Source organism: Nesoenas mayeri, assembly GCF_963082525.1.
Source record: "Nesoenas mayeri genome assembly, chromosome: 1".
Lineage (NCBI taxonomy): Eukaryota > Metazoa > Chordata > Aves > Columbiformes > Columbidae > Nesoenas > Nesoenas mayeri.
This window is the reverse complement of record NC_137541.1, coordinates 38,976,744-38,989,446: the sequence shown is the minus strand read 5'-3', so window position 1 is coordinate 38,989,446 and position 12,703 is coordinate 38,976,744. Positions and strand designations below refer to the sequence as shown.

The 12,703-nt window shown below is 55.0% G+C and overlaps 2 protein-coding genes across 2 annotated transcripts; one reads left to right on the top strand and one right to left on the bottom strand.

Moving 5' to 3' along the window:
- Positions 1-5,687: 5,687 nt before the first annotated feature.
- GALR3 (galanin receptor 3) lies at positions 5,688-7,383 on the bottom strand (the record flags this gene model as incomplete). Its single annotated transcript, XM_080363493.1, has 2 exons — positions 5,688-6,576; positions 7,034-7,383. The coding sequence occupies 2 exons, from the start codon at positions 7,381-7,383 to the stop codon at positions 5,688-5,690; spliced, it is 1,239 nt and encodes a 412-aa protein (XP_080219619.1).
- Positions 7,384-10,016: 2,633 nt separating this feature from the next.
- On the top strand, positions 10,017-10,781 carry LOC308040919 (noggin-like; the record flags this gene model as incomplete). Its single annotated transcript, XM_080345298.1, has 1 exon — positions 10,017-10,781. The coding sequence occupies one exon, from the start codon at positions 10,017-10,019 to the stop codon at positions 10,779-10,781; it is 765 nt and encodes a 254-aa protein (XP_080201424.1).
- Positions 10,782-12,703: the final 1,922 nt, after the last annotated feature.

Sequence of the window (12,703 nt, the reverse complement as noted above, 5' to 3'; positions counted from 1 at the left end):
CTAACATCTGAACTCCATTACTTCTTCCACCTTTGCCTTTCTAGCAGACTCCAAATCCATCATTGTAATTATCTGTGCTGCTCAAGAAGCCCCATGAAGCATCTCTGGCAAACCTCCCACCCTTTCATCTGCTTCCTCCACTCATTCCATGAGCAAGACAGATCTCTTCTACTCCATCACAGAAAGGTACTTGCAGAAAGATGCCTTCTTCATGTACTGTGCCTGGCCAGTGTGGGGGAGCACCCTGGGCAGCTCAAGCCCCTGGGATTGCTAAGTGGAAGAGCCAGCATTTCTGGTTAGGAAGCTTATAAAGGTGATACAGCAAATAGTATTCCTCTGGGCTTTTCTGAAAGCCCTTAGCGGGGAAGAGAGCACATGGTCGTTGGAAGAATTAAAATAATCAGCTGGCAATCTGCTAAGGCTGGCTATGGATTAGGAACTAGTAGCTAAACCCAAAAGTAAACAAGCAGAACTCCCTATAGCTAATAGTGCTTTGTGCCCTGACCACCGCGTCACACCGTTCCCCCTCTCACTGGCAAGGTTCTCTTGCTGAGAGATGAATTTGCAGTGGTGTCCTGGCTGTTTGCAAAGTATCTGTACAAGGTCCCATTCCCACAAGTGCAAGGGCAGTGCTTGAGCCCATTGCTCTGCTGGAGAATTAGGAGCCGTCCTTGCATCATCTTCCCTTGGCCTCCTGCCTCCCCCAGTCTCAGGTGTCTGCAGACAGGGAAACCCCCACCAGGGCTGCTGAATTTCATAGAATCACAGAATGGTTGGGGTTGGAAGGGACCTCTGGAGATCATCTAGTCCAACCCACCTGCTAAAGAAGATTCACCCAGAGCAGATTGCACAAGAATGTGTCCAGGTAGGTTCTGAATGTCTTCAGAGAAGGAGAGTCCACAGCCTCTCTGGGCAGCCTGTTCCAGTGCTCTGGCACCCTCAAAGTAAAGAAGTTTCTCTTCATATTCAGATGGAACCTCCTGTGCTTCAGTAGAGGGGGAGGATTTGCACATGAGCTTCTTGGTACCTGGGTTTGACACCTCCCAGCAGCATCAGGCTCGTGGCACTCATGCTGGGGAGATGCTTGACCACCAGAACCAGCACATATCTGACAGGACTAAGTCACTCTGCAGAGAGTAGCCATGCCTGGCTTGCAGGGGAGCTGGTACTGGCCACCAGCCACAAAGCCTCAACCTGCCCTTGCCTTTCCTGTTCCCTTTGCCCCATGCCAGGTCCCAGCATGGCTGGACTCAGCTGCTGCGGCAAACTGGCCTCTGCAGGGTGAAAGCCAAGCTCATCAGCTCGAGTGATGACAAGTCAGAAAGAAAATATAAGCAAGGCGTCATTAAGGCAAGAAGCTGGGAGCGGAGACTGCAGAATGCTAATCAGTCTGGACGGGAGGCTGCGTGGAAAGCAGCAATCAAGCTCCTTCAGCTTTAATTAAACCCAGCTCTGTAGCAAGGACATGACACCTTTTCTTCACCCCGCCTTTGAGCTGTGAAACCAGTTGGAGTGTGGACGCTGTTACTGGGCAGATATTAATTCCATCCTGGCTTCTGATCCTTCCCAAACCAGGCTCAGCGTCTGCCCTTCCTGCTCACATACTCCCCAAAATCAGGGCTTAACAACAGGCAGAGCTCAGCGATGGGAGCTGGGGCTTGCAATGTGCTTGCTGTGCTAAATGTACCTTCTGCCCAAGGTTTTCTGCCTGTCTTCTCTGTCCTGTTTTATTTAGTCTTCACCTCAATGTGCAGCAGCCAGTTCTGACCTGATCCACCTCCTCTGCAAGCTGGGACCAAGAAGAGCAAGATCAGGATGAGCAACAGCCCGGCCATGCACAGGTGAGAACAGGCAGCATCTGGCTGTGCCACATCAGTGCTCCCGACCACTGTTCCCTTCTCCCTCTGACACTTTGGGCTGCAAAGTGGGGCCTCACCCCCAGAAACTATGCAAATATTTGTATCACATGGAGGCTGCTTGTGGCCATAGGAGCCACAGCACCACATGCAAAGGGCGGCTTCAGGATTAGCCATCCCCAGGAAGGCAGGCAAAGCACGCTGGACACGTTGCCAAAAGGCATCGGCTGCAGAGGAGCGGCAGCCACTAGAGAGGAAGGGAACCAGAGAAATCAGAAAAACGAACAAGAGACGAGGGAGGCTCAAGGTGCAGAGGGCAACATCAAACACTTGAATAGAAAAAGAAAAATAGTTCCCAGCACTGTGCTTTGGCTGGCCTCCTCACAGGGAAAGGGGTGTCCTTGGAGCTGAGCTCTCACAAGGCATGCAACAGCTTCAGTGAGGGTTAGAAATACCATGTTGCCTGGGAATTTTAAGAGCAGGCAAGATGAAGCAATAAGAGATTTACACAAGCAGAAGCAGGAGATGGAAAGAGAAGAGAAATAAGGGGGGCTCATAGCTCTGCTCATGCACACCACAGCTCTGCATGCCCCTTGCTGCTTGATGTCCCCCATCCCCGCTGTACAATGCCTATAGCACTGAGTGTCGAAGGACAACAATGAGGCCAAAACTCCTCTGCTTTGGACACAGCCTCCAGCTTCCTTGCTGAGGTCCCACTGTGCATGGGGACAAGCGAGGACACTGGCGGCTTCTGCAGCCCCTGGGGGGCTCAGGACAGCACCGACGGGGCTGCACAGCCTCCAACAACGTCACGTTTGCCGCAGGCTCATGTCAGTAATGGGCTCTGGACGATCAGCGGGTTGGCAGTAAATGGCTCCTCTCAGCCAGCTGGAGCTCCCCAGCACCAGCTCCCTCATTGTTTTCATTAGCCTGAAAGTAAGCAGTGTAGTCCCTGCAGATTTCCAGGCTACTGGGACTGTCATAGCACCCAGTCCTTGTTCTCTGCCTGCAAAGTCAGCCTGTAGGGCTTTGCCAGGAGGGATATCTCCGTGCTGTCTGTGGGCAGAGGGGCTGTGGAAAGTGAACTGCTATGGAAAGATGACGATTTGCTTTGTTTAGGGCAAACATGTTCACTCTAAAACCTGCTGCTGCCATGATGATATGTAACTGTTTCCCCAGCTTCATCACTGAAGTCTGGAGTGTCCCACAATGTCACTGCCTTCACTGAACACTTTTTGCCAAGCTTCTCCTCTTTCACCTGCACTTAGGGCATGATGGGTGAAGATAAGCTTCACATTAAGGGTTACACTCTCAGGAGCCACACAGCACTAATTAAACACTATATGTAATTAAGGAAAAGGAGGGCTGTTACAATCATGTAAAGTTTACTGTAAGTGTTGATCTGGGATGGTTTCAGGTGTGATGATTTGCAGCCAAGGCATCCCAGTCCTGGCTGCAGGATTGTGGAGGAAGCTGTTGAGGAACTCTGTGGGGCTTGAGCTGAGTTTAATGGGTCTGACCGAGCAAGCTCACCTCTTTTGCTGTCAACAGAAAACTGTCTCCGTGGGGATAAGGTGCTCCTGGCCTTTCCCAGAGGAAAGCAAAGCCCCTGGGATGTGGTTACGAAGTGTGATGTTAATGGAGATTTCTCCCTCACCTCTCAGCACGGAGGTCCTTCCACGGGCTGGTTCCTTTCTGTTCCTCAGGGCTGACCTGGCCAGCAAAAGCACTCCCTTTCCTTACTCCCAGTCTCACAGGTGACTTGTCTTTTCCCCTTCCTAGGGCTTCTTGCTGAGCTTATCCTACAGCACCACCAAAAGCTCCCAAGCCACAGGACTGATGCTCAGAGGCTACGCCTGTGCTGGCAAAGGAAGCAGAATCTGTCCTGCTTGCACTCACGGGCCAGGTGGCATCAGTTTGTGTCCCCAGGCAAAGCTGGCTCACTGCCAGAGGATCAGTGGCTGTGATTACCTGTGGCACATGGCCTTGGCACACTGGAGAAGCCGAGTACCCCGCTCAGTCCCGCTCCCCTCTCCCCTCATGTCGTGACTATGTGACAAAAGCGGAGCTGTGTGAAATCAGCCGCGTGCTGTGCCAGGCACCGCCGCAAATCACAGCGTTGCAGCAGCGCAAATCCCACCGGCTCCCTCCCTTGCCTATGTGCTAGATTGATCAAAGGCCTTGCTTGGCCGGTGTTTTTGTGGGATTCTCTGGCAGCCTGATGATGCATAAAAAATGCTGGAGAAAGCTGCTCTGCGGCTGAGGTCCAACACAGCCCAGTGATGCTCACCCCAGCCCTGGAGCAGCAAGACACTGCTGGGGCAGGGAGAAGGCTCCTGCCAAATTGTGGATGCTCTGCCAGCACACTGCTTCCCACCTCCATCATGCCCCCTTATCCTCCCTTCTGCCCTCTGCTTCTAGCCCCTCACTTTGCCCTGCCTTCTCACTGTCATTTTCTGCCCCTGTGGATAGCTGCTGCCACACATTCATAATTTATATTGCCCCCCCATCCACCCTCTCCCCATCCCTCCTTTTCCCTCTCTCTGCTTCTGTCTCTCCCTCTCCTACGACTTTCTCTTGAACACCAGCAGTTCTGATCTATCTTAAAACCCTCAGCTTTGCTTCTTTTGTACACTTCTGGGGCACCTACAAAGTCAAATAAAACAAATGACACTCTGCTAGTGACTTGGGAGCACCAGACTGTGGTCAGATGCCTTGTAAAAGCCTCCACCACCTCCAGCCCACACTGCAGAGCCCCGCACTGGGGAGAGGTTGTATCTAGCACACAGTAAACACAGCAAGCAAAGGAAATCACGGGGTTTTATTCAGGTTAAGCAGGGGAAAATCCAAGGACATGCTGGTGAATGTGATTTTTGTCCCACCATGCTATCCCCACGGCACTTCGCATCTTTCCCTTGGTCAGGCCAGGGGGATGCTTGGCCCTGCTGCGAAGTGTCATTGAGCTGCTACTACAGCAAAAGGCTCCTCCATGGATGCTCAGGACAGCAGGGAACAGAGCAGGGGTAAGTTTTGGTCCCATGGGTCCCACAGCAATGCCATAGCAGTGACCATCTTGGAAGATGTCCCAACCTGCTGAGCAGTGTTAGCCTCACACTCTCCCTTTTCATCAGGTAGAAAGAGGCACTGAGGAGATAGGATTGAACTAAGTGCATACGGGTCCATTTCTTTCTCCACCTCACCACAACTGTCACCTGGCTCCACAGCTCATTTTGCAGCTTAACCACTTTCTTCTGCTTTGGTGACAGTCATTAATTAACTCACAATCATCACCATCACATGGAAAAAGCTGGCCAAGTCAGTAAACCACACACATGGGGTTAATATCAACAAATAATGTCACTGCTCAGAGAGCAAGAGGTCCTTCAGCCCCAGATGGAAGGGATAAAACTCTGAGTAGCAAGCCAAGATCAAAGAGGAGGTGTTCTGATGTGCCATTAATAGCCTGGATTTCCTACCAGGATGCCTTCATTTTGGTTGACTCCCTCCTGGAGTTTCAAAGTGCTTCACAAATTTAGCAAGTTAGGAAGGTGGGAAATGGAACCCTTAAAACCTGTTGCAGGAATGTCACCCAGGTCACTTGATGTTACATTAATATGTCTCTCCACTCTGCATCAGTATGGGTGGACTGTGGCTTTCCTAGATGAATGCTGTGGGCCAGTGAGGACAAGTGAGTGGGGACAATGGGTTAACCGTTGCCACAGGAGCTTTCAGTGGCTCTGCTGCATCCATTCCCCTTTGTCCCATGTTATTCTGCCTGCTTGGGAACAGAGTAGTTACTCACAGGCTGGAAAACAGGCTTCTTTACTTTGCTTATCTGTAATGGACAGTCAGAGACTCCTGAGTTCCTCTTGGAGGGGTCACAGCTAGAGGATGGCCAGTTGTTGCCAAACCTTCCTCCTCCAGCAGCTCCTTTGGAACAGGGACCGTGGCATCTTGCAGCGCGTGAGTTGATGCTCTAGCAATATGACTGACACCTTCAGGGTCCCTCTTCCTGGTGTTCTCCTCTGGGACCTGGGTAACCTCAGTGTTGCCTCCATAGAAACCTCTGGTGCTGTTGGTGAAACCTTTGCCCATGTCGACCATGTGGACTTTCTTTCCAACTCTCTTCTTCTTCTTCCTGGTCTTGTTCTGGAAGAAGAGGCAGGTGAAGACCTGCTTGAAACGCTTGCGGAAATGCTTGGAGATGAGGGCGTAGACAATTGGATTGAGGCACGAATTTGCATATGAAAGGCAGTGGGAAGCCAGGCGACAGGCATAAGTGGCTCGGTTGAAAGGAAAATGGCCGAACCAGAAGCATAGGATGACTAGGTGGTGAGGCAGCCAGCAGAGGCAGAACAGGATGGCCACAGCCACAATCATCTTGGTGACCTTACACTTGGCCTTCCGGGACTCTGAAATCCTTTCTATGGGGTCTACAGAGGTCCACAGGAACTTGATGGTCCTGGCATATGCCAGGCTCACCACGGTCACAGGCAGAAGGTATCCAAAGACAAATGTGAGGATGTCTAGAATCTTTCGGCGCTGGTCCTCCCAGATGGGGATGCAGATGGGCACCCCATGGTAATGGACAATCTGGTAGTAACTGAGGTAAGGCCCTGCGAAGAGCAGTGACAGCAACCAGATGGCTGCAATGGCCACTCCTGCATTTCGGGAGGTGCGGAGATCCCGGGACTTCAGTGGATAGCGAATGGCCAGGTACCTGGTGGGAAGGGGAAGGAGAAGGAGAGGCTGAACACAATATGGGTGAGATGAGACATCTCTTCTGCCCTGTGGAGCTGTCATCCTTCCCATGCAGCCACCCATCTCTCCCCCTCTCCACCTCTTGGAAGGCTCCCTGTTTCTCCTCTGGTGCGTTGCTGCCCTGGGGCTTTGCCATTCTTGGTTTTTCATGGTGGACACCAAGCCTCAGCATATGCCTGCACTTCTCTCTCCCAAGTGAGGGCTGGGTAACCAGGCAAAGAGCTTGGCTTGGTGCTGGGAGAAGGCACAGCAAGATGGGGAGGCTGGCTTTGCTGGCCCTGCCTCTGGTGAGACCCTACCTGCGTCTCACAGGCCGCTCAACTGGGTAAGGACTGGACTTTCTCCCACCCCTTAGCTGAAGGGTGGCAAACACATTGTCCCTGAGCTGGGGGACTCAAAGGGGAGGGGACACTTGCCTGTCAACAGAGACGGCAGCCAGGGTAAAGCTGCTGGCGTACATGGTGAGGTAGATCAGGAAATGCACGGCCTTGCAGGCAAAGGCCCCAAAGAGCCACCCATCCAGGGTGTAAATGGTGGCCTGGAAGGGGACACAGCAGATGATGAAGCACAGGTCAGCCATGGCCAGGTTAAGGATGAAGAGGTTGGTGGTGTTGTACTTGACTTGGCCATTCCACAGCAGCACTGCCAGCACCAGCCCATTCCCCACAGTGCCCAGCAGGAAGATGAGGGAGAAGATGATGGGCACGATAATCCCTGCAGCTCGCAGCTCCAGGCTGTCAGAGGAGGTGTTCCAGCCTCCTGGCATCTCCCCATCTGACTGCAGGGACCTGTGCAGGGAGAAAGGAGGACACAACACCCATGCATGGCCGTGGGCAAGCACGTGCTGGTCGGTGTTGACTACAGTGGCCACCAGAGCTCTGGCCCTAAGGTGCCTGATCCTGGTCTCTGTCTGATGCCCACACTTCTCCCAGAGATGCCAATCCCAACCATCTGGTTAAATGATGACATCAAGATCCTCGTCATGTCACTGGCGAGAATGCTGTTGAGATCAGTCAGCCCACATCTGCTTGGCTCGAGTGGAGCCAAAGCCCCTGTCTCATGCCCTCATTCACATCCCTACCACAGCACCTCCTGTGCTTACAGCCCCTTGAAGAGCCCCCTGGCCTGCAGCCTGGCCTGCCCTGCATTCCTCCTACAATCCCAAAGCTGCTAAACCTCTCAGGATTGCTTGCTTTGGCAAGTCTAAATCCTGGCTGGTGTTCAACAGGGCTCAGCTGTGAGGCCATGGGGAAGGGGGATCCCATGGGTTGTGAGCGGCCACCTGTGGCAGCAGAGACCTGATGCCTGGATGATACCTTGCAGTGGCAGCACCCCACTACACTCCCACCCCAAGGGAGCTCCTTCAGCTGGGACCACCTCTACCCTGGAGCTGCCTGCTCCTTCCTCCCTGTATAGTAATGCCCCACAGAGAAGAAGCAACTAAGGGCACCTTTTGCTGATGCTGAGAGGTGGTCACAGGATGGATGGTGGTAGCGAGGCAAGGATGGGGGGAAAACCTCAGAGCCACCTGAAACACAACACAATGATCATTGCAAAGGAGCGTATTATTACTGCAGCTCAAGGTATTGTGATTTGCTGCAAAACTTCTTAAAGCCCTAAGTAACACCATGCTCAGCTGGGGAGTGCCAACAGTCTATCTCCTAATAAGCGTTCCCTGTGTTGTGCTATCATTAGAACAAATTGTCCTTCACTAAGCAGCAACCAAGAGCGAAAGACACAGTTATCTAGCAACTGTTGACATGCAATTAACTCTTTTATGGGTCTGCAAGGTCCTTTGCCCCATGTTCCCCCATCCGTCAGCTCATGCCACTTCTCCTTCCCAGTAGCTTCTCTGTATCACACCAAAATATTGTCACTGCCTCTCTGGCTCTGCGGTCCCTTCTGTCCTACTGGTAACTATCTGGGTCCTCCATCCAGTGCCCCATGGAATCTCCTTGATTGAGCAGAGGACCCCGTTCTCCCTTTGGGCATGCACATAATAGACTGTGGGGCGTCTCTGCACACCAGCGTGTCCCTGCTCAGGGAGTCCGAGGCCACCTCTCATTTTGGGAAGCCAGCACTCACCTCTGTGGGGAAGAGTCTGCAGCTTCAGCACTTGCTTGTGGAAGACCTCCGGTCCAGCCGAGGCAGCGGTGGAGAGGAGGACGCAGGCCACCAAAGAGTTTGGGCAGCACCATCATCACTGCCTGGTGCTCCACTGCCACCCCCTGCCTATCATCAGCTCTGCTCTGTCTTCTCCTGGCTCCCACACCGGTCTCTCTGCTTCTGGAGCTCCTCTCCTCTCTCTCTGTCTCCCCCTTTTCCCTCCCTCTGCTCTTGCTGCTGATCCATTGATCTCTGTTAGTTTTTTTCCCCTCTCCTTGAGGTTGGGTTTGGAGTTAACTCCTCTCTGCCCAGCCTTCCTGCAGGCTCAGCTGCTCCCTGCTCCAGCAAACAGGGGGTGATGGAGGAAAAGCCTGTTGCTCCTCAGTGGGAGAGGGAGGACAGAGGAGGGCAGGGACCCATGGATGTCAGTACGCCTTGCAGGCACCCCTTGAAGCTGGGTGTTCAGGACATGTTGCCCAACACCTCCAGGGAACATGAATATCCCACCTCAGTGAGTCTGTCCACTGCCCCATCCTTGGGATATGGGTCTCAGCCCTCTGGAGCACAAGCAATTAATTGCTATTGTTTGCTGTTATTAATTAATTGCAAGTAGCACGGGACAGAGCAGATCAAGTCTCTCCTACAGTGTCTGACCCAGGGAAGGAGTGGAAAGCAGGCTTTGGTTTCCATTCAGCCCAGATTTGCCCTCCACTAGCATTGCTAGGGTCCTGCAGAGTGAGGCTGGAGGACAAGCCACCCAGGGAGGCCATCTGCAGAGCTTCAGCTCTGTCACAGCTGCCCAGGACAACATGTGTGTGCTGGCTGATGTACTGAGAGGTGACAGTGACCCACACAGCCCTCCTGTCCCGCTGCCATGTCCACCACAGTGGCGGGACATCGTGCCCTGCAGACTTCCAGAAACGCTGAGGCTGAGCATGGCTTGGCAGTCGTTTCCTGGCAAGACCCAAAGTTCACCAGCTTCCCTTCACTGAGGAGGTCCTGGATGCTTCTTCCAACGATGGGGCTGGATGTAGAGGAGGAGCTGCCAGCCCCTTCCCCTCCACGGCAGCCCCGATGCCCCTGTCACCCCTTGGCCTGGTGGGAGGGACGGTGCGTCCTGCCCCCCCGCCTGCCACTCCGGTCGGAGGGAGCGGGGTGTCCCCACCGGCTCGCTATCAGCCGCTGGAACCAGGGAAAAGGGGAAGGCCGTGCCTGGGGACGAGGCGATAACCCGGGGGATGCAGTGGAGCGTAAGCCCGGAGCCCGGCACAGTCCACCGCAGCGCCGGTCGCCATGGAGGGACCCCGCCGTGCCTGCCTCCTGCTCTTCATCTTCTGCCTGCTCCCGCCGCCGGTCGCCCTGGGCCCGCCATCGCCGCCAGAGGAGCCCCGAGAGCCGCCGCCGCCGCCCGGCACCGCTGACCCCGCCGCCCACCTGCTGCGCGGCCGCCCCTCGGCCCCGGTGCGTCCATACAGCCTCTCGCTCTCCCCCGAGGACTACCGCTACTCGCCCAAGCTCCGGCACCTGCGACCCGGGCGGCTGCGCCGGCTGTTGGGCTCGGCCTTCGACCCCTTCTGGATGGCAACCGAGGAGCCCCGGAGCCGCAACAGCAGCGTCCCCGGGGAGAACCTGGAGTCCCTGAGCCGGGACCTGGCGGAGAGCGCCGGGCGCTACCGCCGCAAGCTGTGGCGGGAGGCGGAGGGGCTGGAGCTGCCCGCCCTGCTGCCCCTCGCCCCGGGTCTGCCCCCCGAACTGCCGGAGAGCCTGGCCCGCCAGCTGCGGCAGTGGCTGGTGGAGCGGGCTGCCTGCCGCCTCACCTCGGTCTGGGTCGACCTGGGTCCCGTCTTCTGGCCCCGCTGGGTCCGGCACACTGCCTGCGAGACGGGTCTCCCCGGCTGCTCCTGGCCCCCCGGCATGACCTGCCGCCCCGCGCAGCTCACCCACATCAAGCTGCTGGCCTGGCACTGCTGGGCGCCCCAGACCCCCGGGCCCCCGCACTGCGCCTGGCGGCAGATCCCCTACCCCGTCGTGTCTGCCTGCAGGTGCTCCTGCCGCTGAGGGAGCTGGGGGGGGACTGCGGAGGGACCCCTGCCCCCAGGATTGTTCCTGCAGCCGAATGGCCTGAAGAGGCAAGCGGCTACCTGGATCCGCCCCTGTGGCCGGTGAGATTGTGGGGACCCCAAACTAGAGAAATAAACCACCAGAAGGAAGCAGGGAGCAGCCGCAGGCATTGCTGTTTCTCGCCAAAGTCCCCGGGGAGGGACACGACTGCTTCGTTTTTTGCCTGCCAGCACAGGGAGGCATTAGCGCCGGCAGGGACCCTTGCACTGTGTTTATCTCCAGCAAAGAACACCGAATGGGAAAATCACAGCACTCAACATCAAGTTCAGACCGTGTTTGGATCAGCCCCAGTGGGCTCAGTCGCAGCCAGGGCATCCCTGCCTGTCTGGGCAGGGAGTGAGGGAAGAGGGACGCTGGTGTGGAAGGGGCATGGAGAGGTGGGTGGCACCTCAGGATGGAAACTATGGAGTTGAGAGAGGCTGGAGGGTGTCGCTGGGAGGGGGACAGGTTTGAGGCTATGAGGATGCAGCCTGGTAAGGGTTATTAGGCCAGGCAGGTGAAAGAACCTGGTGGGGGGCAATGCGGGAGCAGCAGGGACTCCACAGCTGAAAGCACCCATGTCGAGGAGATAAGTATGGAAATGTGCTGGGACAGGACAGTCCCCTACTTCGAGGTACAATGGCAGAGACTTGGGGAGAGTCCCGATCCACCACATGAGGTAGAGGGTGGAGGGTCAGGACTAGGGGGCTTTACAGAGCAGCTTATGGGGTCTGGGATGGGTTGGTGAGCCCAAGGTGGGAATTGCATCCTTGAAAAGTGGCATCTGTCTCTACATCTCACCTAGCAAAAAGCCTTCTGTTTTCTGGCCTGAAAGCTGCAAAGAGCTTTATATCAGACCTAGGGTGGGAGGCCTTGAAGAAATAAAGAGCTGGAGGCATTGCGTGGGAATGCAATATTAACACAGCACTTGCAGTCAATGGGCACTGCATTATTCATTTCCACTGTGACACTGCCTGACCCACCTGTGTTCTCCAAGCTTTGGTGCTCCCTATGCTGCCCTGTGAACTGCAGTCTGCTGCAGAGCTCAGCCTTGAACTTGACGGAGAGGCAGCAGGAGGGCAGAGGGTCGGCTGCTGAGGCGCCTGAGTGAGATGGAGGGGACAGGGTGGTCAGCGTGCCTGGTGAGGAGAGGAGCAGAAGAGGGAAGCACACGTGTGCGTGCAACCCTGTGCATTGCAGGGGAGGGAGGTGGCTGCTGCTCTTGCTTGCGGCTGAGCAGCAAGACGTCTGTATGACTGATCTCCGTTTGAGGGAGGACTTGAAAGGTGGAGAGCGTTAAACAGCTTGTGTTGCCTGCCCTGAGCAGTTAGGGCTGCCTGCAGAAACCCAAGGGACAGTGTAGCTTGGGCTGGGGACCAGCAGGAGGGAGGAGCGGGGGAGCACAGTACAGGTGTGCAATGGACTTGTGCAAAGAAATGGTGCATGTGAATTGGACTCAAAACAGCAGTGATTTGGTCTAGAACTCAATCCCCCTGTACCAGAGCCCATCTGGCTGAAGCTTCATCTCTTCCAGGTTGCAAAAGAGGTCTGAGCACAACACTTTGCCATTTCTCCATTACATGTCCCATTCCCAAAATATTGCCCTTTGATAAAGGGGGAGATCTTGCAGCACCTCGAGGGCCTGGTGCCACACAGAGGGAACTCCATATCATACTTTATCAGCAGGCTGTGCTCAGGGCCCTGTGGGGACAGAAAATTAAATATTATCAGCTCACAATTACACTAACAGATGCTCTGACAAGGTCCAGTGGCAGCCCCATAGAAAATGCATTTCTTCCCTGCCTTTTGTATCCTGTAAAGCTCTGCAACCCTGAATTAACTTCTGTATTCTTCTGCAGTTGCTCTGTTTCAGGTCAGAT